The sequence below is a fragment of the Astatotilapia calliptera genome, chromosome 17, assembly GCF_964374335.1.
Source record: "Astatotilapia calliptera chromosome 17, fAstCal68.1, whole genome shotgun sequence".
NCBI lineage: Eukaryota > Metazoa > Chordata > Actinopteri > Cichliformes > Cichlidae > Astatotilapia > Astatotilapia calliptera.
The window spans coordinates 37,611,165-37,637,487 of NC_137438.1; the positions used below are offsets into that span (position 1 = coordinate 37,611,165).

Sequence of the window (26,323 nt, forward strand, 5' to 3'; positions counted from 1 at the left end):
ATGGAGCAAACTTCAGTAACTCTGGCTAATAAATTAATAATTTGACCGTTTATAAAAAAAATATTACTATAAAATGTGTCGTATTGGCTACGCTGCTTTATAAAAATATAATCGTAGTGATCGAAAGTGCGGCACGCGAAAAGAAGACGTTAAAGCGCAGGCTACATTCAAGAAGACAAAAAGCAGTCGCGTTCCTAACTGTTTTGAAGCCAGTCTCAGCCAAGGGAATGTGACAAATAAAATTGCGAAGAGTTTTGAACGCAACTCGCATTAGACGAAGGAGTTGCCCTCTCTGAACAGCATCAAATTTATGATCACCAGATACTGGAAAGATTTTAAAGCTAGGCTTTCAAGCTGCTAATACGTAATGTTTATTTAAAACGAGATGCAGCCGTTATGAATAGCCGTTATGAATTAGGAGTAACTTCGCTGTGAAGAAATTGCTCTGAGTTCTAGTTATCCACGAATGGACCTGGTCACTGTCGGCTGAGACATCATTTACAAATCCGCGGTGAGACTGAGGCGGGACCGCCAGGATGGTGGAGCGGTCGGACCGAGCCCCTTTGCTAGACTGGGAAGAGGTTCCGTCCGCGGAGAAGACCGGAGGTACTTCTCCGACGAAGGAACGACTGTCGAGTCCCTCCAACAGCCGTGCCTTAGGATGCTCCGCGCCCGGGTTTGGGTGGAGCAGCGGACCAGGGGGTCCCATTGCCAGCAGGTCTGTCTCCAACGCAGACGGCTGCAGCGCCCCGCCCGCGACCTCCAGCGATCTGGCGGGTACAGACGAAGCGCTGCCACCCGACAAGGAGGAGCATCTCTCGGATACAGGACCGAGAGAGGTGTCGCTAGAAGACAGGATGGTGAAATGGGAGGAAAAGGACCAGATAGTGTCGGTGTTTGTGGTTACATTCAATACCAGATCAGGTGGGACATCAAATGTACTTATATGGAATTTATTTAACCTTATAAAAACAAATACAGGCAGGCTTTAAAAGAAGGACAATGATCAGCTTATAGACAGGTCAGAATAAACAGATGCAGCTGTTGTGTCTGACGCTCAGAATGACCAAGTCTGCAGTCCACCACAGGTGTGGCTTTTTCTGACCTGCAACAGTAGTTTGGAGACATTATCTAAAGGCACGACATCTTCTGCAAGCCTAGTGGCAGAATAAGCCATGACAAAATGTCAGGAAGAGTGCTGTGGTAGAAAATCAATCAGCTGGTGCTTTATGCACAGTAGAGCCATACATTTTTAATGACAGATATGTTAAAGACAGGGGCGAACCCACTATGAAACAGTTACTTAGGAGGCAGGAGATCAGGTTACGATTCACTGGATTTAAGGCTTCATGATGATGCTTTGGAGGCATGCAGTGCAGGATATTCCCTACAGGGTGGAGCTGGCCACTTTATGATTTTGCGGTGTCTGGTTGAGTGAAGACCAGGAGCATGGTGTGATGAGCAGTTTTATTTTCTAGATTTGACGAAAAGAATCATAAGTACCTGTGTTACAGGGGCTTCACTGAAAGACCTCAATTAGAAACCAGCAAGCTACCAGATAAGCTGAAGCTGAATCAGTTCCCAGTTCCCACTCATCAGTGTTACCGTGGACTTCCAGGCCACTCATGACCCGATCCCACATGCTTGCTTATTGCTGGAACCACGTGATAATACATTTTTATCTCCACAATATAATTTCCAGTTACATCATTCTGTTAAGGAGTCTAGTCTGTGGTATGATAAAAACAGGATGACACAAAAGATGTTCATTTGTAGGATTTTAAAAGAAAACCAGATCAAACGAGCAGCGGCACATTGGACAAATTCTTCTTTAACCACCACTTAGAAACATCAGTGCCCTTCTAAGTCGAACGCCACCCAGATATGTTTATAAAGGAAGGATGCATCAATATAGAAGTATAGTGTCTTATAATGGTAGAGTTGTCACAACATAATATAATGGCAAATATTTTTATATGAAGTCAAAGGAGCTTGCAAAGAAAAGCGTCTGGACTTCTTTAAGTTGCTTGAAGACGTTTCACCTCTCATCCGAGAAGCTTCTTCAGTTCTAAGGTCAAATGGTGGGGAGTCCCAGATTTAAACCTAGTGGGAGTATCCCCCCACAGAGGGACAAAAGGACCCCCTGATGATCCTCTAATCGCCTGAGCCAAGGTGTGAAACTGGGTGTGGGTCCCAATCAGCCAGGGTTTCGGGTGAGCTCATTGTGAAACCTGGCCCCACCTTATCATGCGAATTCCTGAGGTCAGATGGCCCTGGATGTGAGTGGGCGTTAAGGCATCTGGGGAGGGAACTCAAAACTGGATTATAGATGGCAGACAATTGGTGTCGTAAACCACCGTCTCTGTTCAAAGATGGTCGCTCACACTGGACATAGATGGCTTCTTTCACTCCTTTTTCAAACCATCTGTCCTCTCTGTCCAAAATGTGAACATTGGCATCCTCGAAAGAGTGACCTTTATCCTTAAGATGCAGATGGACTGCTGAGTCTTGTCCTGTGGAGGTGGCTCTTCTGTGTTGTGCCATACGCTTGTGAAGTGGCTGTTTGGTCTCTCCAATGTAGAGGTCTGGGCATTCCTTGCTGCACTGTACAGCATGCACCACTGATTGGGACCCACACCCAGTTTCACACCTTGGTTCAGGCGATTAGAGGATCATCAGGGGGTCCTTTTATCCCTCTGTGGGGAGATATTCTCCCACTAGGTTTAAATCTGGGACTCCCCACCATTTGACCTTAGAACTGAAGAAGCTTCTCGGATGAGAGGTGAAACGTCTTCAAACAACTTAAAGAAGTCCAGACGCTTTTCTTTGCAAGCTCCTTAGACTATGATGACCTGGATGACTGAGAACCTTCACAGACATTTTTATATGAAATAATCAAAATCATTATTTGTAAGATGAAATTATTTACACATACATATACAGTTACTTACAGTGAATATATTTATTTTTGTCATTACTCATATTTTGAGTGTTATTCATTATTCATCACATATCAAACAAAGCAAAGTTACTGGGGGAGTTATTATGATTATTTACCATGATTTCTTTCTTAAAGCTTCTATGCACATTACTGTAACATTGTTAGAATATCGATGTGTATATATATTTTCTTGTGACACAGCTATCTATACACTACACCAGTGAAACTAAAGGATTCCCCATGCTGGTTTGACCTACCACCTGGTATGGCCCGGATCTGGCCCCACACAGTGTGCTTACACATGGCCCACATACTGCGAAGAATGACGGCCCTTTGGTGGCCCAGATCTGGTTTGACAGATGGGGCCCACACATGGGCCAGCACAAGGCCAGTTGCAGACAAACTGGTGGTCCTGTGCTGGCCCATATGTGGACTACTCTGGCAAACCTGATCTGGGTCACCAAAGGGCCGTCATTCTTTGTGGTATGTGGGCCATGTCTAAGTTGTGTGCAGCCACGGGCCAGTTGTAGACACACTGCTGCTGGCCCTGTGCCGGCTCAGAATAGTTTCAGCTCTGGTCCCAGATGTCAGCCTAATGTGTACCTTAATCAAGCCATGTAAAAACAACATGTGCCAGAACATGCAAAACAGTGCAAAAGTAACATGACAAAACTCTGTTCACACAATGAATGGACTGATTCTTATATAGTGCTTCTAGTCTCCCTGATTACTCAAAGTGCTCTATACAACATGCCACATTTACCCAATCACACACTTTCTCTAAACTGAGTTCTTCCTGACTACATTCATACTCTTGACATGCAGACTAGAGGAGCCAGAGATTGATCCACCACATACGTCTTATCATGCCAGAAGTCAGCCAGCAGTGCCGGCTTGATACCAGATCCGGGCCAGACCTGCTTGCTATGTGGGCAGACTCACTTCGGCGTGACTCCCATTGGCAGCACTTATCAGATGAATGAGAGCGAAGGGAACTGAAGTGAAAAAATTTGTACTGGATAAAAAGGTTAATAATGGAAAAATGGCAGACAGTGAGGAACAGCAAAGTAGAGCTAATTACTTGAACTGATATACCGTTATAATTGGAAAATAATAACACGTATACAGACAAACAACATGGTGAATAAATACATATATTTCTCCTCCTTAAGTTATAGAAATATATGTGTCCTCTGGATCTTGTGGTACTCTGCAAATATCTAATTTTAATACTTTATAATGTTTTTTTAGAAAAGGCACTGAACTGAAGTTATATAACACGAGTTCTTCATCAAGGTTGTTTTCTGATACACAGCATTTGATGTCAGATACGAGATGAAGCGCCGTTTTATGACTCATTCCTTACATCGAAATGAAACATAATAACACAGAGGCAGATGGACACATGAAAAAAAAATCATCATTAGTTTGTACTTGAAGGTTCAGTCCCTGAGCTCATATGTGCTCATGTTAGTAAATAAAGCAGTTTATCACAAATATGCTTATGAAATTTGATTTAGATTATCATGCAATATATTGAGCATCACAGAATCGCTGTATTGTCGTTGTGGGCAAGTGTTCGTGGTTTTCATTGCTGAGTAACTTCTCTCGTATTTGTATCTGGTATGTGGATGTGTTATTTGGGCAAATGTGTTCCTGGAAAGTGTAAGTGTCCTAAGGTGCACCAGGTCCTAGACAGAATTCAATATAATTCAATTTTAGTCATATAGCATCAAATTACTGCAACAGGTGTCTCAAGCTGCTTTATAGCAGCTTTAGGCACTCAGACGACCCCCTATGAGCAAGCACTTGGCAACAGTGGGAAGGAAAAACTCCCTTTTAACAGGAACAAACCTCAGGCACACCCAGGCTCAGTGTACAGGGATTTTGTTATTCCACCTATAATAATGCTGTAGGATGCTGTGAGAATGTTTAGACAAAATTTGGATTTTAGGATAATTCCTCCCGGATGTTAGTTGTGCATCCACACCCATAGATCATAGATCAAAGCAAAACCAGATGTTTGTAAAATTACTTTGACTTTCCATTCTTAGCAAGACCCATGAGTAACATCTGGTCCATACACCTAGCACTGCATGAGAGTCAAAGTTAAACACTTGAAGTCACTACCAGCTGTCGGTAAAGCATCTTTTCTTCGTGGATGACAGACACCAGCAACTTCATATTAAGCACTGATCAGCTCATATTTCAGCAGAAACTCTTACGCAGAGATCTCATGATGAGATTGAAAGGCACACTGGCTGAGTCACCTTCGGTTTCTCAGCTCCTGTCAGCTCATATTTGCTCAGCTGCGTCAACCAACAAGTAATGAATTCCAGGGAATATAGTTGGACTCCTGAAAACACACTGTCTGTTCCTGTATCAGCCTATATCCATTTATTCAAGTTTTATCATTATTATTGTCTCTGTGCTGTTTGGGTGTGATAGGAAACATGCTGGAGTGGTGTCTGCCCAAAGACATGGACCTGGATGGAGTGGAGTTCAAAGCCATTGCCAGCGGCTCCCACCGAGTCAGCACAGACTTCATGTAAGGATCAGTATCTGTGTCTCTTACACTCTTACACAGCCGAGTCGCTAATTTTAAGTATTAGGATGCACCCCCATGTCCTCATCCTGGCAGGACAGAGCCGAGGAAAGTGTTGCCTGACAAAAAAAAAAAAAAGGAACAGCCATCTGGCAGCATCTTTGCTTTTTCATGACTCACGGCCTCATCTGTGTCCCTCTCCCCTCTTTCCACAGCTACTTCCGTAAGGGCTGCTACTTTGGCCTCGCCTGCTTTGCCAACATGGCAGTGGAGAGCACGGTGGAGAGGGGGGCCAGGATGAAGTCGGTTGGGATCCTGTCTCCCTCCTACACCCTGCTCTACCGCTACATGAGCTTCCTGGAGCACCAGGTCAGGTAAGAGCACTGAGCTTGTACAATGGAGAGCTCTGCTCATCAAGATCTATGACTTTCTATCAACGAAACATTTAGACCAACCAACTGAGTGTACTTTTTCGTTTTTTAGTAAAGAAAATAGCATATTTTTGGGAATTGTGGGTCACTCTTATTTATATTGCATGTTTAAAAGCAACAGAAGTTTACCCAAAGTGCACATGAATTAACAATGTAATTATCCCTGCAGTGTGCAAGCAGGGGGTGGGGAGGGGGGGCTGTTTTCCTATCTGTTTTTGGCCCGGCACCTATCCCCTTTCTTTGGTAGGAGTGTGCATGTATTTTTCTAGCTTTCATAATATTTTGAATAGAGAATACTTCAAAAACAGTAATGGCAACAAAATAAGATGAACATCAAGCTACAGTTGAGAGAAATATAAAACCCCTACCGAACGGACACAAAATGCAAAGGAAACTTTTTCAAAGACAGTGGAAATTGGAGTTATGTGATGTGATGCCTATTTTGAACTGGTTTAAGGCCAGTGAGTGAGTGACTTTTTGTTTATAATGAAAAAGAGTTGACCTTCGTTTTAGTCGACTGTTCAAGTTGAACTCTAAGAAAACTGGTTTGAAAATTTAAAAGGACCTAAAATAGAACCCTGTGGTACACCTCAATTAATGTTACTTGTACACAACATGTAATTACCTGTAGTGACTGAATGCAGTGTTGATTAAAAGTCTTGACCCCCCCCCCCCTCTGTTTTTTTTCTTCCTAATAGCCAGACTTGTAATTTTTTAATGTCTGCTTAAACAATAGTTCTGCAGGGTTTCTGAAGGTCTTTCAACACATTTCCTTTGGAGTTTCACTGCTTTTTAACTCATTTTTAGTCCCTGTGCCCATCCGTTTCAGGGGAATGTTTTAAAGCCACTTGACACTTTTAATTACTCAACTATCTAAACAGAATAACCAGAGTTTTGTCTAAGCATAACACCCATCTTCAGATACTTTTGTTATCAGCAGCACGTCACATAACACATATTTTGTTCACTTTTTTTTTTTTGTTGAATCTACAAAAATGCCAAAGATAAGCTTGAAATAAGTTTGCAAACTAAGTCAATCACAAAGGGTCATTAGCTGAAAATTTGGCATATCATGGCACTGTGTGCAATGCGTCCTTAAAAAAATCTGGGGAAACTGGATAAGTGAAGGATAGGAGAAGAAGTGACAGGGCTAAAAACTAAATGCAGCAGACAAACGGAATCTGAAAGTCATGTCCTCAAGGTCAGTGTCAACATTTTCAAATTCCAGATGACTAATCAAACAAATGATAAGAAAGCTTAACTTAGAGAGTTCAGGCTAAAGAATAAAGGTGGGCATACCAAATATTAACTTTAAATCAAGAATTTGTATTATATAAAGTATTTCCTGTTATGATTGGATGTTACAATAAATTCCTGCACCTATTACCAGCTGTTCTATTAAAAAAACTATAAAGAAATGAGTACGCAGTACTGTAGGTTCTTTTTGGTCACTTGTTAATAATCCAGATAAATGAAAGGATAAATATATCAGAAGAAGGTTTTGATCAGACCACATGTCTTCTCCCAGAGAATAAGTATGTCCTGATCTCAGATCAGATGTTTAAATGTCCATGTTTCAAGTCAGTGTTTCTCTCAGTGCTGAGATCAATCGATAAGATAGTGAGAAGTCATAAATTCAGCAAATCTTCCACTTTGAACAAACTGCAATGAGTTATTCATTGATCGATAAATGTTTAGTGTTATATTGTGTCTTTATTAGAGATTAGACTCACCCTGGGTCAGTATGATTATTCACAACCAAATGTAGCATTAAGAAAATGGCAGATTTTGGCCAATTCTGAGTGAGTTTTGCTCACTAGAATAACAAACGGTTTAAAAAGATTATCACTAAGTGTCCTACAAAGAGACAACATCAGTGTCTCTACAGCTATTTTTGGTATGTGGAATGGAATCTTGTGCTTGGCAGCAATGAAGTGCTAATTTTCACCTCTCTTCACTGTTAATCTGTGCAGTTGTGCAGAGTGCCGTGCAACATGCTCTGAACAGAGATACCCTGAGTCCACGTGCACAAAGACTAAATTGGCACAGAACCAGGCTTCCTTGTTGATCCTCTGTCATGTGATCTGCACCAGTGTATCCCGTACAGTCTTATCGCCTATAGTTCACCTCTCATTGTTATCACACAGTGCAGTTTTGGTAAGGAGCTGCAGAAGAGCAGTGACACTGAGACTAAAGGCTAAACGATCATTTCTGTATATCATTATTTCATTAATCACCAAAAAAAAAAATCAGTAGCTTAACAGTGAGCATTCAGTGTCCATGTTTCCTTTCTGTGCTGAAACAAGTCTGAAAAGATGTAATCATAAGAAATTTCTGCCTGATGTGGGTGTGCAAACTTGGCTAGTGGGAACACCCTTAGCACACAGACACACCTGGTGCAGACTGGTGTGTTTGCTGTCGAGCAGCTGCACAGGGAGCAGTTTGGGGTTAAGGACAACGTGGAGGAGCCGGCGGCGCCGTTTTACTTCCACCGCTCAGAATCGCTCGATCTCTTCTATACAAATAAGTGAGAGCTCTACATGCAACAGAAGACACCGGCTTGCTTACAGCAACAGCTCGCACTTTCCATGCTTCCTGTTTTCTCTGAAAAGAAGCACATTCCTCCAGACAACACTTCACTTCCCTTTATTGTTACTAGTGGTGTGCACAGGCCCTTTTACTCCAGTGCCTCATCCCAAGCCGTGCCACACTTCCTCCTCAGCAGCTCCTCGAACACGTCTCCCTCTGTTCTCGGACTCTCTTTCTCCCTGCTTTCCCTGACAGTCCTCTCTTCCTCTTTCCACAGTTCCTACACCCTGGCCTCTCCTGGCCTCCAGTCATGCAGCGGTCATGCTCTTTACTCACCAATTCCAACATAGCTCACACCACATTCCCCATCTGCTGGCTGCCATTGTAGTCGTCTGTTTCTTACATAATGGCCTCTCTTGCTGGTCACAAGGCAATTAAGATATTTAGCAATTTGCGAAGAGTTTCCCCCCTCGCTCGCTCGATCTCGCTGCTTTTTTAAACATGTTCTGTTATTTGTTTTCTCTTTGCACCCGCAGCTTGTGGAACTCATTAGTTTTGCAGGGAAAAGCTAAAAAAAGAAAGGTGTGATGAATGAAATTGTGTCTTGGCATAGAGTAACTGCAGCCTGAAAACTCTAAGCAACTCCCACTGCAACACAAAACACATTAAAAACATTTACAGGTGATAAATGTGACCCTTTATCTTGTAGTAAAACCCGACAGTGGAGCCAGAGCGACTAGAATTCTACCTTGATTTGAGATTAAGCACAAACAGCTACTTGATAAGTACTTACCCTGTGTGATGAACCTTTGAGGCCTTTAATAAGATTCATTGCTGAAACTACTGTTTTACTAGTTGAGTCACAGAAAATGGATCCACAGTAGGTTTACAACAACAATAACAAAAAAGATTTATCAGGCCAAAAAGGAGCATTTGGTAATTTTAGTTTCTAATTTGGAAGAAATAAAATTTGAAAAAAAGACAATATTAAATCATTTCTGAGGTTCAGGAGTTAAGAAACATGATCAACTTAAAGTTTAGCTCAAATCCATGAGGAGGAAGCTGCATATTGGGAAAAAAATTAATGAGCTAGCGTGACTTTCCCCCTTTTTTGACAGAATGGTAGCTTTGGCAGCACAGAGTAAGAGTTTAATGCAGTTTATTAATGTTAAAACTGAATATATTACATTGCTGTTCCAATCTAGTTTATCAGTGAAAACTCAATGAAACTCATAGACTGTATATAAAAGATGGATGCAGTTGCCCTAACTTTACCCACGACCCCTGGTAAACGTCAGCATTATCATTTTGGCTGCTGCAGCTGAGGCAGGTGCTAAGTTATCAGATAACACCAGCTAGCTGATGCAGACCAGATGAGTGCACGATAAAGTTACCAGTTGAGGGATTACAGATTTTAGCATTTCTGCAGTGACTTCATTTTACAGAGGTTCCTGCCACCAACAACACTACAAATTAAATAATCAGCTGATCTGAGCAGGGTAAACAATTTAATAAATCACTGAACATAACACGTTTTTTTTAGATAGCTTTTATTTCTTTCATGTGTGAAAGAAAAAGATATTGTCTGAAATATCAAGATATCAGACTTTTAAATCACCAAATATTGGTATCAGTATCAGGCTTCCAAAAATCCGGTTGGGCTCTATTTATCCTTATGTGCTAGACTAAGGTTGATACTACTTGGAAAGTAAGTCCTGAAAAAAATGTGAATAGCTTTCATTTGGCAGCTTTAAGTTAGTTATTGAGACTTCTTGGTAGCATTTTCTTTCCCTCAGACTGACGTCCAGTCCACCGCATATTGATGGGAATTTGAGCCACATTAAAGCATGATTTAAGGGCCATACAGAAATTCATTTGTGTAACAAAACCCTGCAGATGATCATTTGTTTAACAACACCGCTGCACTAATGAGCGAGAGTTATGTGTTCCACATTTTATTTTGAAATCACGGCTCGCTCTGATGAACAGTGTTTGCGTTTTAACTTAATTAGCTGATGGCCTGAGCAGCACCATCTGTGCAGACACAGAGCAGTGAACTGATTTGAGACGGTGTCTGTTAAACTGATCATATGGAGCATTTCTTTTTAATAACCCGCTGTTTTTTTGTTTTTTTTTACCTCTTTCTTTTTTTTGGATGCCATTGTTACCTTTCTCTAGGCTCCAGCTTCAGTCCCCGGGCCACTACTCTCACCTTGAGGCCTTCTATGAGGACAAGAGAGCACTTCTGCCCCCTAGTGGAGACGCTGTTGTCACTGCGTTACCAGCCAATGCTTGGAGTGCAGCAATCAACCACAGCATGCATCCTGAGATGAAGGTGGGATGGACCATTTTATTCCTAAAACAGCTTAAATGATTATTTGTTCTTCAGTAATGTATATTTCTTCACTTGGATACATTTGGAGCAGATCACCCACCCGGCCGGCTGCATGTCCCACTTCATCCGCTTCTTCGGGGAGCAGATCATGGTACTGTGGAAACTGGCTCTTCTCCGCCGACGCATCCTCATCTTCTCTCCTCCACCCGTGGGTGTGGTCTGCTACAGAGGTGAGAAACATCTGGATGAAGGTTGACTTCCCTGTTATTGCTTGTCATCTGGTCCTCAGCAAGGTAGTGAAAAATGTTTCTTTCCGGAAATGTTAATCAAGTCCTTAAAAAACAGAATCAGCCAATTAAATCTTTGTTGTTTACTAAGCTGTCACGGTGTGGGGATTTCACATCACAGGACAAACAGTTCCTTTCCAGCTGTAGCAGCTTTTGTTAGCCCACACATCACGCGCACATTACCTGCTCTGCTCCTCTCGGTCTCCCCCACACTCGTGCATCATTTCTCTAATTTCTCCCTCCACCCCGTCAGTGTACTGCTGCTGTTGCCTGGCAAACATCTCTATCCCCGGGGTGGGCGTGGCCGTGCCCGAGTTCCGGCCCTTCTTCTACGTTAATGTGGCTGATATCAGCGCCCTGGAGAACGAGCTTTCCTATGTCGCGTGTAAGTAGATGCTCAAAATAAGTTGACGTTTGTTAAAAACAAAAAGCCTCACTAAAAAAACAGACTCATCGGGCTGATGTGTAACCAGGAGAGCTGAGCATGTTCTTAAATTTGAGGGATTCTGCATGTTTGTATGTTTAGGCACCACTGAGAAGATCTTTGAGGAGAAGAAGGATCTGTACGACGTGTACGTAGATAACCAGAATGTAAAGACCTACAGAGACGGCCTGAAGCCGCTGCTCCGCCTCAGCACAGCCGACAGGGAAAAGTATCGTAAGCTCACCGAGCAGAGGTAGGCTAAAGTCTGCTTTTTAAAACATTAACAGGCTCAAAAGTTTGAGTTTTGTTTTGGGTTTTTTTTTTTTTTACAAATATTCTTCTTCACTTGGTAAATCTTGCTAGTACGCTTTTAGCTTCAGAACGGCCTTAGTTTTTCATGGCATACCTTCATTAAGCTGACAGGAGTGACTATCGGTGCGGTCTTCTGCTGCTGGAGCCGATCTGCTTCAAGGTTCAATGAATTGTGTGCACAGAGAGGCTCTTCTGCATACTTTGGTTGGGCCCAGCAGGTATTTGAGTAAGCTCAGAGCAGTCTGGACATTCTCCTCTGACCTCTGACCTCCGTACGGCATTTTTGCTCACAGAACTGACCCACTGCTGCCCCTACTGTACTTACATGTAGCAAAAGTTAACATGATAACCCAGGAGAAACAGTTTGCAGCTGTAGCGTTATGATTTAACTCTATACATTTAGTCGTGCTAATGTTGGTGGTTCGGACCTGCTGGCTGGTGGGGTTAGCATGTTAAGCCTACATACAGCCTCACAGGGCTGCTAGCCTGGCCTTCGTTTTACTGCTAGCAGCTGCATGTGTGCACGCTGGGATGACTTTGTCTTATGAGAACCTCTGTAAATTGTGTGTGTGTGCAGACAGATGCTGCTGTACTCCCAGGAGGAGAATGGAGACTGTGTGTCCAGTGAAGAGGATCTCTTTATTCTGTGAGTACAGAGCAGTTTATTTAATCGGTCTAGTGACTAACTACAGTACTCGGAGCAGACACGGCTCTATCTTATGAAGATTGTAGAGAAAGAACAGTGAACAGGCAGTGAGCCTGCTTTATTATCCTCATGGTAGCTATTACGTGTCACAGAGGGTCGTTTTGTGCTGATTTTGTGATTTCTCCACAGTTACTGTTATGAATAGTGGAGGAAAAAAGAACAGATTGAACAGATTTCAGTGACTGACTCGTCTGCCTTGTCTGCCTGGTCTACCCGAGGTTTTTCCTGGAACAGAACAACAGGATTTTCCAGACGCTGAGCGAGGTGGCAGGAAGCCCCGACCCCACCGTAACCCAGGAGAGCGTGAGGGCCATGGGCCTGGATCCGCACGGAGACAGGCTCTTCCTGCTCCACCTTCTGGAGATCTACGGCTACGACACCCTGCTGGTGTCAGAGCAGCTGTGCTGCAGCTGAGAGTCGCCACTGCTGGTTTTAGAAGGTGGGCTGACTTGCCTCGAGCCAACTGAGAGTGCTGCACTTCATGGAGTCTTCAGGACAGTTTGAGCGTCCAGAAACATCTCTGGAGCTTTTGTTTCGTTTTGTTTTCTATCTCCACCTGCTTCTTTTGTTTGCTGTAGTTTTGCTCCTTCATAACCTGTTGGCAGGATCAACAATAAGTCAGCTGCTGTGGTACAAACGAAAGTAACGTAGTTAGTTTTACTCAGCACAGCTTCACAGAGGAGATAAAGTCACTGTTTGAATTTCTCAAACTCAGCCGAGGAAAGAAACGCGTCGTTTGAACACCGTAGGAAGCCTCTCCGAACCCAGGATCGATGATATAACTGATGCTAAACTGGAACAAACAGAACTGGGGCATCTAGTGGAAGATGAAGACAGAGAGATGGAAACTTTTATTCAAACTTGTTCAAACTGAAAATTAATGTATCTAAGTAAAAGAGTTAGGGTTGTTGTATAAAATATCGATTTTTCCTTTGTGTCGTGTGTCCATGTGTGTCTGGAGGGCCAAATTTCAGGCCACTGTTGCTCTCCTTGTATCAAGTGCTGGATTTAAACATCCAATTAAGAAGCCTCTTTGTCGATATCAGGGCCTCCTTTTTTGTATCCTCACTAACAGGTCAAACTGCCTTCCTCTTAAGTCCGTAAGCATAAGCGTTTAAGTGGCATTTAAAGCAGCTAATGGAAGATGTTGCTGAGTAATTTCATTGACATCTCCCAGGCAAAGCTAAGACTACAGATCATTTGTCTCCATGCACACAGAGGAGTTTTGAAATGGCTTGTTGGCACCCAAAGTCTCTTTCATTTTTCATTTTAATTTACCATCTCCAGTGTCAAGAGAAAGTAAGGAAGAGAATGAACTCACTATATATTTTCACCTCCAGCAAGTCAGGGGGTGAGTGCTTTAGCTTTTTATTGCCTCCTTTTCTAGATGCTGAGTATGGAGCTTGCTGGCAGGAGGAAAAGAAGGAGACAAAGAAGATTGATGCAGAGGGTTGTTGTGACAAGAGGATGCTAGAGATAGGGTGAAATGGAGGCAGACGATTCGCTGTGGCGACTCCTATAGAGAGCAACCGAAAGAAGATGATACTGTGAAATACTGAGGTCAGTGTACGTGCAAAAAAAAAAAAAAAAAATCGCTTTAAACAAAAGCTCAGGTCTTAGACTGATCCTGGCTCTGTAGGATGTCAGTAAGAGAGGATATTCCTAATATGGTAGCAGATGCCCCACCCACTTGCTGTCCGGAGGGGCAGCCAATCAGAAGAGAAGGTGAAAGTGAGCTAAAACTTCAAACACAGGATGAACTCAAGGGCTACACCAAGGCCCCTTATAAGTTGAGCAAGGATCCTTCAAGTACATCCTAGTCCTAGAGCTGAACCATTTAGCTGGAAATGAGAATATAGGTTCACTTTATTTAAAACACTAATGCATTTTTTATAATTATACATTTGTTTGTTCAGGTTTTTTTTTTTTTTGGTTTTTTTAAGAGTTCCTTTGTCTTCAAAAGCTCACTGCTAAAATAGCACGAGTTAGCTCTTTTAGCAGATAGGACCACGGCACCAGCTAGCAGCAAAGTTTGTAGAGCTGTTTTGTAAGCTGCACACTGGATTGATCAGTTTTTGGTTAAAACAACTGTTGATCGTAGATAAAAGCTGGCTTAAATGTGAGGTTCTACTGCACAACCAACATGTATAAAGGACATCAGAGCTCTGGTGGCAATTTTATCAAAAGTAAAGCTTTTCCTGTCACAATTGTTCATGTAAAAGTGAAAAACTATCCTAATGGAGCTTCAAATCTGCTTTCCTTCTTGTGGGATGTTTTCAGGTTTAGCCTGCACGTTTCCACAAGTCAGGTACAACTGCCATCAAACACTACAGCCAATGTGTGAGGAAGTTTCTTTATTGTCATCACATGACCGCTTCATGGACATGCAGTCAGACAGGAACATTTGTATTCATCATCTCAGTGACTGAAACACACTGTACAGTAAATGAACCTGGTGCTTTTGGTTTCTATGTGCTGCAGACATGACAGGATGTAAACATTCCTTTTCCAGTTCTTTTCGTGTTTTTGTTGCTTAGCTGTAAACTGTTGAGTGTAAATATCCACTTACTGTAATAATATGTGAAGAAATGGGATCAGCTGAATGTGTTTTATAAGGCGATCGTGATCCCGCAGAGCCTCTGTGTGTCACTGGAACTCTTTGCAATCGTGTGTTCTACTGTCTGCTGTAAGAAAATAACCTTGAGCACATTTTCTCTCTCCACTTGGCACCTTAGCACTTGTACAGAGCTAAAGCAAATGCAGTCGTAGTTGAAGGGATAGTCTCACTCACGTTAAAACGCCTTCACTTTATTTATTTTACTGTAAACCATTTCTGAAATAAAGTGCACAACACTTTTAAAGACAGTTTTCAGAGTACTGTAACCTTTGTATTCATGAACTTTCATTTTACAACAATGGACATTTGTTCTGCTGTTGCATACGTGACACACTACAAACATTCAAGAGCGATGTTCCTTGTTGCCACTGACTACAAAGTTCTCACCACTGAGACTCCCATTAATGCCAGACCTGATTCCTCTGCTGTTGTCACAAACAGCCAGTGAGCATGCTGTACGCCATCCTGTCACAGCAACTTTCAGAGCACTCAGCCAGCTGCGTTTGATGTCCCGAGAATCGCAGGTGAAAGTGTGGCTGGTTTTGGACTGGGTCAGACAGAAGCAGGACTGACCCTGAAACGCCTGGGGGAAAGCCTCTACGCTGCAGCCCAGTAGAGGTATAGTGAAGAGGGGCTTTAAATCCTGGAAATGTAGGGACACAAACAATGATTCAAAAAGGGTTTGTTTTAAATGACAAGACCCATAGCAGGGCTGCAATAAAAGACTGGAGGCTGAACCCTTTTATAACATGACACCATCCTTCACCTGTGGGAGGGGCAGCACACCAACCAGCAGTACATTCGTTAAGAACAGAAAGAAAACCATGTGCACCAGGAGACCAAATGACTTGTGGAGGGATGTATTTAAAAGCATGTTTGGCATAGGTAGGCTCTCTTTGCCTTCACTGGTTTAATAATAACAGAAGACTCCAGTCAGACACGAAGGACGTTTGTCATCAAAGGGTTCTGTTGTACAGTAAGGAGTGTTTGACCAATTATCCAAACACTGGTGGTGGCCAGTCATACCCCTCAACCCCCTAGTGCAGGGGCGGGGGAACTCCAGGCCTCGAGGGCCGGTGTCCTGCAGGTTTTATATGTGTCCTTGATCCAACACAGCTGATTTAAATGGCCAAATTACCTCCTCAACATGTCTTGAAGTTCTCCAGAGGCCTGGTGATGAACTAATCATTTGATTCAGATGTGTTGACCCAGGGTAAAATCTAAAACCTGCAGAACACTGGCCCTGAAGGCCTGGAGATCCTCACCCATGCCCAAGTAGATGCACCTATGGTATCAATTTAAAAGTCCTACATCACTTCATTCTCGAGTTATCACTTTCGCAAACTTTGTGTCCGTGTTGCCCACCTGCCCGGCAGGGTGACCGCAACACCCCATCAGTCTTTTACAGCTGAGGGGCAAACACTGCTTGTACCATACCATCTTTACAGTCCCAGCTGCATTTCAAGTCTGTCTTCATTTGACTGTATAAAGTATTTGCTGTGTTGCAACATAATATCCTGGTGTCCCAAAGAAACACAGTTTTACCCTTATACGTAAAAGCAAAATCCCTTCAACATTATTATTATTCCTGACTTTTTCAGAGCACTTTACCTGTGGAACGGAGTACAGGTAAAGAACCGGAGGCTCAGCCCTGGTGAGCACGGACCACACTCGCTGCCAGGTCTGGGGGTTGTCCCCATACTGCAGGAAACCACTCATTACACTGTCAGTAGGCCCTGGAGATGCTTTGGACTGTGGAAAAACAAAAACCAATGATCAAAATTTGTTAGGTGGCCTTTTTGATCTAAAACAACCCATAAAGTTTAAATAGTTGAAACGACAAGGCTCACATCCAGCATTCTTCTCTTTTTTCCATCCAAGCCCTCCCCTCTCGGGCCAGTCAGGATGGCGTAACAAGCTTTACACACTTTGTTCAGCTTGTAACCGTCATACTCTAAAGCCACTTTGTAGTCTGAACACTTCCAACACACCACCTGTAGAAACAGAGAAATCATCATGTGTGAGCTGTTCTCAGATAAAGTTCAGTTTTGTGTGATACAAAGCTGCAGTTTATCATGTCACCCACAAAACCACAGGCACGGCAGTGATGTCTTCTTCTGGTAAGGGCGTTAAAAGGCTCCATGCAGGACATACACAGGATCACCTCATTGTCTCTGATCCAGCGAGGGGCTCGTTTGCCAAGCTCCTCTGTCTGTGGAACACATTTTGTTTTAAAACAGTCTCCAGCCCCCCAGCAACCTTGAATTAAATAAGCTGAGGAGAATGGATGAATAAACATTGAGGAAAGAAAATCCTCCTTTACTCCATATTCCTAGAATTGATACAACTTACTGGTTCTGCTACAGTAAGCTCCCTAGAAGCCAGTCTGAAGGTATCATTTTTCTTCTGAAACACATCAATGGCTTCACGAATCACCTGGGGACAAAACTTGCTTTAGAAGATGAGAAAACTCATTTTTTCCTAATCAATGTATCGTTTAATGTCTAGAAAATAGAATTTAATAAATAAAATCTGATTATACCTTTATCCATTCATCCCGATCTTGCTTGGAGCTTGGAAAACCAAAATTGAATGCATTTACAATTAATAAGTGTAACTGTTCAAAACAATCTAAGTAAATAGTTAAAAACATAAACAAGAAGAACTGATGTGCTTCAATCATGACATCCACCTGGCCTGCAGCTCAAGGATCCTTTCCCTTCCAGATATTTGGAAGGTGTATGGATGATCCTCATTGGTGGTTTGCTGCACCTGCATCCCATCCATCCCGATCCTGCAGCGCACAGTGAAACGCTGACCGACCAGGCTGAACTTTGGAGAGCAGCACAGCAGGAAGTTGTTAAACTGTAGATAAAAGTTACCAAGCAATCAGTTATGCAATGAACTAGTGTTAGACTGATGACAGCTGGAGTGAAACAAAGATATCCATTTAAGCAAGTTATGTCTTCATGCAAGCTCAATCATCCAGGTAAGGAAATCCCAAAACGTTCATTCTGTTCATCTGGATGTAACATTTTCAATGGGAGAAATGTTTCGGCACTCATCCAAGTGATGAGTGTCCAGGATGTGAACATCCTCATCATTGAAAGAGTGTCCACTGTAGGTGTGAATAGACTGCAGAGTCCTGGCCTGACGAGGTGGCTCTTCTGTGCCGTCTGCTTAGCCAGAGATTGTTTGGTTTCCCTGATGTAGAAATCCTGGCAATCCTCCTGCACTTAACAGCGTACACTATGTTATTCTGTTTGTGTTGGAGGACTGATTCCTTGGGGTGGAGGGATAACTAAGTTTTAGCTTATGGAGCAGTTGTCCTTTTCTCCTCGATCGGCTGGAGCTTTCTTTAGGTGCTCGCTCAGCTTTGACAAATGTCCAACTAGGATAACCACATTTACTCAGGGCCTTCTCACCAGGCCAGGACTCTTCAGACTATTCACACCTACAGGCCAGTGGACGCTCTTTCAATGATGAGGATGTACACATCCTGGACAGGGAGGAATGCTGGTTTAAGTGAGAGTCAAGAAGGCCATTCAAGTGAAAATGGAAAGCCCATCTCTGAATTGGGGAGGGATCTAAGGGTGCAGCCATTCCCCAACTCTGAATGGTACTCATGGCCATTGATCAGTGTTCATGAGAATTTTCATAATCATGAAGAAGGAACTGACCTCCCAGCCCATTGTTCCTTCACTGGGCTGGTTTCAGTCATTACTGTACTGTTTATAAGATTGAAACCTGCAGTCAGCTGAGACTGAAGACGTCACTTGGATGAGTGACGAAACGTTTCTCCCACCGAAAACGTCCAGATGAACAGAATCAACTTTTTGGGATTAAGCCACTTATATTACTAACTTTACGACAGAGGTAAGAGAAAAATCAGTCACAGATAGGGTGTGCATGTGTTTCTATATACACCAACCAGGAACAGGTGTCTCTCCATGGCTGATGTGTTCCTGGCAGCAAGCTTGAGCAGACGACCTTCCCTGAGAAACTCGTTGGTTGGATTCACGACTTCCTCCTCTCCAACCATCTCATAGATCTCCAAGAGTCGCTTCAGACCCTCCTGTTAAGGAAATGTTCACAGATAAAATACTGGAACAGTTCAAGACAATATCAGGAAACCTTAGAGGTGGGACCAAGTCATTGTTTTGCAAGTCTCAAGTCTTTATCCTCAAGTCTCAAGTAATGTCAGGCAAGTCAGAGTCGAGTCTCAAGTCACTGGTGTAAAAGTCCGAGTAAAGTCACAAGTCTGAAACTTTGAATTTCAAGTCCTTTCGAGTCTTTTTAAAAAAATAAATAAATAAAATATAAAAAAGAAAAGTAAATATTAGACCATGTAATTTTTAAATCTTTGTTTTTCTCAACACATGACGAAATAGTGAACTTAGAAAATATACACAAATTGTGAAATTGCACCTCTATAAAATGCAGCTCAATTAAACCTAGCTCCTAGAATAATTTTCACCGACAGTTCTGAGATAAGCTGCATGTTATTCTTGGATGCGCTTGTAGGACCAGCTTTAAAATCGCATGACAAAAATATCATACACATTTTAAAAAAAAAACAACAAAAAAACAAAAAACAAACCCCACACGTATCACCAAGGGAGCCTGGACAACATTTGCTAGTTAGATGAAGTCAGCCATCTCATCGTAGCAAAAGCACCACCACCTACCGTTCTTTATGCAACTTCAACTGTCGGAGAAAGTTGGAAGTTGTTCCATCTGTCTGTGATTCTCTTCTTGCATGTTTTGCATATTGCATTTTGGTTTTTTGTTCACTACTTCATAGTTTATGTACCTGAAAAAAATAACTCCTTGCAGCATTTTTGAAGTTTTTTTTTTTTTTAGTTTTTTTTAAAAATCTGGTTAATTTGATTGGCTGTGCTACAGCTCACGCACACATATGTATGGAGTGTGGTTTGAATAAATGAAGTGAACTAATGGTGCACACTTTCTATATAATATGCGTGTAAAATTTTATATTTGGGGTGAAATATCAAGTCTTTTCAAGTAAACCGGTTCAAGTCCAATTCAAGTCCCAGGTCATTGGTGTAAAAGTCCAAGTCAAGTCACAAGTCTTAGAACATTTTTTCAAGTCAAGTCTAAAGTCATAAAATTAATGACTCGAGTCCAAGTCATGTGACTCAAGTCCACACCTCTGGAAAACCTTACAATATTGCTAAACAGTATCAGTAATGTTACATACGGCTTTTTGGATGGCACTGTTAGAGTGTGTGGCTGCCATGGAAATGGTCTGCAAGGACTCTGTTGGAGGAGACAGGAGGCATTACACACAGTAGGCAGAAAAATGGGGGACAGTGATGATGAATGTATAGTAATTAATAAGGCAACACAAAAATTCAACATAAGCATCCATTACTAATGGTGTGACAAGACCATCAATAACAAAATGAACAGGTCAATGGTATAAATACACAGACAACTTGCTCTGTGTAATCTCATAATCCGGGTCATCTTCAGGCAGTTTCTTCAGGTAATCCTTCAGCAGCATCTCATAACGTGGAACCCTCTGGATTGGCTCCAACATGTGGTGCTGCAGGGTGAGTTTGCCACAGATCCCCTGACTCTAAAACAGACATACAAAACCTTGTGATGAGAGAGGAATATGAATTTGCGATGATGTATACCGTGCAGAATATTTCTTACCTGTATGTCCTGGATGATGTTTCTGAAAGCAGAGGAGCGTTCGGTCCAGGTCCTCACCAGCTCCACTGCATGGTCGAAGTTTCTGACGTAGTCAGCGTACATCCTCAGGAAGGGTGCGTGCTGTAGCAGAACCTTACCCAGGCCTGGGCTCTTACACCTACATTTAAGCAGATGAGAGGGCAAATGTAGGGAGCCATTACATGTTGGTTCACATTGGCTTTAAAATGAAACAATAATTTGGACAAGAGTGCAAAAGCATTTAGCTTTATGATAATATGAAGGTTATGAGCTTCTCAGGTTAACTGTATAAATAGCAATAATAACAATAAGGCAGTTTGTATTTGGGTTGCAAGTTTATGAAGTGTACCAACTCTCTGAAAGACTCACCAGTGTGTGATGCAGTTCTCCAGGTCAGGCAGCAGAAACTGGCTGTGGAAAGAGTAGATTGAGGAAATGTTCGCAAAGATATTTCTTATCACCTCGGGAGGAAATGAGCCTCGACCTGCTTCTTCTGTTAGGCGTGAACAGAAAACCTGAGGTGGGAGGCAGCGAAATGCAACATCACATTTAGTTTCACAGATATTAATCTTCTACACAGCAAGTAAACGTCACTTATGAACAGCAGTGATAACATGATTATTCTACAGGATTAAACAGTTTAAGTTTCATTTCAATAACTCTCCGTTTAAGCATTGTGCACATATTTGTCTTTTAGACGTGCCAACAGCATAAACACTCACCTGGTCTAGCAGGTGGAGGCGGGTCACATAGGCCTTCTCTGTTTGCAGGAGTTCAGTAGCGATGTTAAACAGCTTCTGCTCTGTGCTCTCTTTATTGTTCGCCTCATCTCCTTCCCTCTCTTCTTGCTTCTGTTTCTCCTCCTCATTTTGTTCAGCTCTCTCATTGTGAATCTTCTCATCTTCTGTGGTTGCCACTGTCCACTGGCAGCAAAACTTGGAGCCATACCCTGTAGGTATCTTGCCTTCTTCCATTTTGTCATTTTGCCTCATCCCATTTGCTGCTGGCTGTTTGTTCTCCTGCACAATGCCATTCATTTGTCCTGGGAAATGCTCTATGCCGCTGTGTAACAGATGCTCTTCATTTGTGGTAAGACTGCGTCTATGCTTAGCTGATGCTTTGACGGTGATGGCAGGTATATTAAAATTGGGTGAGTGCAGCAGTTTGAGTGGAGAGCGCTCAGCTTTATCTGAGGGAATCCTAGAGGGGAAAAAAATATAAATAAATAAATAAATGTAATCAATTAAAAAAAAAGAAAAAAAAAGACTTTTACACTTGCTATGCAACACGCACTACAAGAACATATCACAAACTGAACAACTACCTGCTCTCATCCAAATACACAATCAGGTCAGGCACACTCAGAGACTTTCCTGCTCTCTTCTCCCGTCTTTCTATTTTCTCGCTTGAGATTCTGTGCAGTCCTAGCAAGGATTTAGAACTCTTGGCAGGGCTGTAGCTTCCCATCTTCCCTTGAACAGGGCTCGAAGCACGTAGTTTTCCCGTGAGAGGTCTATAGTTTCTTGGGGACAGCTTACCGGGGCTGTGGCCTTCTTCTCTCAGAGGGCTACAGCTCTGAATGCCTCTTTTGCCTGGGCTTGGAGATCCTGATAGTGGCCTGCTTGTAAGATTCAGAATCCCCTGAGGATGTCTGGCAGGGTTGATGTGTGGATCCAAAACCCCATTCAGAAAATAACGTCCCCCTTCTTTACTTGGAGAGTCTAAACAATTCTGTGGGCTTACACAGGAAATAGAAACGCCATTGCATCTATTCTGGTTCTCCTCTGTTCCATTATTTTGCTGGGGTGGCACTTTTCCTGGAGTGAGACTGCAGGCTTGATCTTGTCCTACCCTCGGAGGGCTCTGGAGGTGATCTGGTTGAGGAGGCACTGCAAAGACAGACATTGTGGTTGCTGAGCATCTTTGCAGAACAATGAACAGCTACAGTAACAAATTTGCCATGTGAGGCAACAACATTGCAAGTTGTGTATGCAGTTTGCAGGATTTTAAACTTACCTTGGGGTTTAAAAGGTGATCTCTTCGTTGGGCTTTTCTCATCATCTTTTTCTGTAGCAATTTTTGCGATCAGTTCTGGTCCAGAAACTCTGCCATGAGCATGGCCACCGTTGTATGAACCACTCACACCACTGCTCACATCTGAAAACAAACACTGTTATTAAACCACACATGCTTTCTGCATGTTGTAGTTATTGTAGTCAGTTGGTTACACATTCAGAAAACTAAACATTTAAACATTGTAAAATCATTGAGCCACAATTTAAACTTTTCACTAGTATCAGCTACAGCCAACGACCAGGAATCTGCCTCACAGATCCTCCTTTTTGCTTTCGGGGAACAACATAAGACATCTCTAAACTGAAGAGGATGATTCAAGGTCATTTTCCTTTACCAAAATTTCTACTATAGTTGCATTATTAAAAGCTCTGATTTTGTTTTTTTAATCTCGTTAAATGTTTTTATGCATGTTCACTGGACATTTTTCCTGGTTATTTTAAAGCATTTCTTCTTCAGCTGCTAAAATTTTTATTGATTTATGAAGAAGAGTGCAAGTGTCATTCAAATATTCTTAGCTTTTTTTTTTTAAGTTTTATAAATCAAGAAAAGTTGTTTTTATTTCTAAGTAAAATATTTTTTTTCATTTTCTGAAAACGTTAGCTGCCCCCTCCAATTCTTAACTAACGTACTTAAAGGTTTTATTTAAAAAAATAATAATAAATTTAAAAAAAGTGTGCTAGTCCATTTCATGCTTTCTATCAGGTGGTGATTTTCCCACAATGATATTGTTATTAATAATCTTGTTAATATTAAAAAGTCAAGTACCTGAATTCTCTGCAGTGACTGAATAAAGCTCCCTTTTCATGCATGCACACACAGTAAGGATTCTTTTACTTTCCAAATCCTCCACAAGCATTTTTCATTGTTAGTTAAACTGGTCGTAATAGTTACGACCAGTTTAACTACCCCCCCCCCCCCCCCCCCCCCAAAAAAAAAAGTCCCAGTAAAACAAACAAAACAAACCACACACAGTATTTATGGCTTCATTGAAATCTGACCTCTAACTGTATTGACTGACATCCTTACCCAACAACAACTACTTGTAATTGTGTAACTTATCGTTTCCTTACCTGCACATTATAGCCAAACCTACGCAGTAATATTAGCTACTTGTTAGAGAGTGTAAAGCTTTCCAACTAACGCCTTGCTGAAGTGTGGTGGATTGATTGGTCACGTGGAGGGGCTAAAGCCGACATTCTCTATGTAATACTTCCTCTTCTTACTTCTGGGTATTTCATCACAGAGTCTAACCTTTGCCAGTTTTATTAGTTACATCAGCGTTTACAAGACAACATGAATCTGAGAGGAACTGCAAAGAAACACACTGACTTTTTTTTTTTTTTAAATAAACTATCATAAAGTGAAACTGTGTCTATGAGGTTTTTAAAGGGCACGTAGGTAGATCATTCAACAATACAATTCTTAATAACAATCAACAACTAATTTGGGAAATTTGTTATTTTTTCCTCTACCAGCTGAAAGCTACTGTTAGGTTTTCTTACCTTTAGATGGAGCCAGAGTGGGTTATTCTGCCGTGCAGAGGGCATGGCGCTGAGCATAATTGCATCATACAGTAAAGGCAATGTTTTAAGTTATCTTAAGGAAATCTTTGCCTTTTCTTCCCATTTCTGAACATGCAATAAAAACTACTCTATGCAAAAAGCTGTGTTCTAAAACACAGCTTTTTGCATAGAGTGGTAACCTAAAGAATAATTTGCATTCAGAATATGGATGCCACTCTTGCATGCGACAGTACCATTGACACCAACATACTTCTAAGCACATAATTCTGCCTCAGTGAGGGAACAGTAAGACTTTGTGTGGACGCTTTTGAGTGGAACTGACAAATGGTGGTCTCAAAGCACAAACTGCCAAAGTCCAGGCTGAATCAGGGGGAAGAGATTTCACATCAGTAATCCAACAAGCTACGGTGCCAAATGTGGCTAAAAAAAATTTCAAATACACACAGAGAGAACAATCCAAAGGGACTGGATTTACAAAGCAACCAAAATAGTATTAACTGATGTAATCCGTGCATAACAAGGAGGGTCAATGCCCTTACCCTGCTGCCCTGGTCACCCTCATACAGAGCCAAAACTGCCAGTGTTAGCTGTGCCTTTTTATTTTCAATGCATTTTCTTTGCTCTTAAGCGTTTCGACTTGCAGACAAAATATTAGAAAGCCCTTTAAAGTATAAATATTATATGCACAATTACAGCACCACAAACAATGGCCTCCGGAGGCTAAACATTATAAACTTTATAGCATGCAGTCTCTACTGCTGGACTGATAATTTAGAGTTCACTAGTATTAGCTTATAAATTTGTAAAACTGGCAACTACACATAGAAACGGGATAATACAGAATACAATAAGTACTGGTTATGAGTATGAGTGTAATATGAGTTTTATTGTGAATATTAGCTTATATCTACCAGCTTTCACTGCAGTTTACATTTGCCCCTTGAAAGGATAAACATCAACACAAAAGCTAAACTCTCATCTGTTTATTTATTTTTAATTAACACCCAAAGTTGATGCAGTCTAGAAGCCAATAACATCACAAAGCCTTCCAAAGCGCAAAGTATCTCACCTGAGGTTTGACAGTCACCCACAGGACCTTGGACTTTCCGTCTGACCGCCACTCGTCTGAACTCCTCCGTCCCACGGCTGTCCCTCAGAGTCAAACTATTCCTCTTCTTCAGGTCAAACATGGTGACAGAGCAGCCCTGCTTTCAAATTCTGCCCACTGAAGCAGACGCTTCACTGAAGTCCACGAGCTCTTAATCAATCGGAGAGCAAACGCGAAATACCAGCAAATACAAGATCCTGCTTCACCTGTTTAATCAGCGTCACTAACGTCACGTACAGCTGCTGATAAATCCCCGCCTCTAATTGAAGTCCACTGGAGGAGGACGCAGACCAATCAGAGAGCGCAATCACTTTCACCACTGTGGATGGAACCGCGGAACTGAAATGACTGAGCAAGCAGCCAATGACCAAAGCAATATTGCTTTGGTCATTGGCCATCTATATATATGGTTGGTCATCTATATATATCTATAGATGGATCGATAGATGAGGGCTGCATTTCACCCAGTGCTATTGGGGGTGTTGTCAAAATTTATGGAATTATTAATGCAAAAACTGCAAAAAAAGTACAATCATGTTTTAATCGACCTGGACTGGCCTCCCCAGAGCCTGGAAGTAAACATAAGCCATTTTTATTTGAAGCTGTTTATTGACACGCTGCCTTAAACACACACAAAAAATGTTTTTTACAATGAGTCCTGAGGCGAAGACAGGGGGATAAAGTGGCAGTAAGCCCTTCTCCAAATGATGTAACACAAGGTGAGCTCATAAAGTGGCAAATTTATTTTAAGCAGTCATTTGTAGCGAAAGCAGTTACAAATGAAAGTGC

At 42.0% G+C, this 26,323-nt stretch overlaps 2 protein-coding genes across 2 annotated transcripts; one reads left to right on the forward strand and one right to left on the reverse strand.

The window, feature by feature from the left end:
• The first annotated feature begins 220 nt into the window (after nucleotides 1–220).
• On the forward strand, nucleotides 221–15,375 carry LOC113009777 (DENN domain-containing protein 11-like). Its single transcript, XM_026148308.2, has 9 exons — nucleotides 221–924; nucleotides 5,390–5,489; nucleotides 5,702–5,860; nucleotides 10,625–10,781; nucleotides 10,873–11,011; nucleotides 11,322–11,453; nucleotides 11,595–11,745; nucleotides 12,382–12,450; nucleotides 12,729–15,375. Exons 1-9 carry the CDS (start codon nucleotides 537–539, stop codon nucleotides 12,922–12,924), a joined length of 1,491 nt encoding a protein of 496 aa, XP_026004093.1. The 5' UTR covers nucleotides 221–536; the 3' UTR covers nucleotides 12,925–15,375.
• LOC113009776 (FYVE, RhoGEF and PH domain-containing protein 4-like) lies at nucleotides 15,298–25,764 on the reverse strand. The gene is made up of 16 exons (XM_026148307.2): nucleotides 25,496–25,764; nucleotides 22,844–22,984; nucleotides 22,152–22,716; nucleotides 21,550–22,027; nucleotides 21,197–21,342; nucleotides 20,810–20,966; nucleotides 20,591–20,729; nucleotides 20,349–20,407; nucleotides 19,059–19,202; nucleotides 17,820–17,992; nucleotides 17,670–17,700; nucleotides 17,480–17,563; nucleotides 17,214–17,339; nucleotides 16,978–17,121; nucleotides 16,739–16,879; nucleotides 15,298–15,770 (listed from the first exon to the last, which is right to left on the reverse strand). Exons 1-16 carry the CDS (start codon nucleotides 25,614–25,616, stop codon nucleotides 15,471–15,473), a joined length of 2,949 nt encoding a protein of 982 aa, XP_026004092.2. The 5' UTR covers nucleotides 25,617–25,764; the 3' UTR covers nucleotides 15,298–15,470.
• Nucleotides 25,765–26,323: the final 559 nt, after the last annotated feature.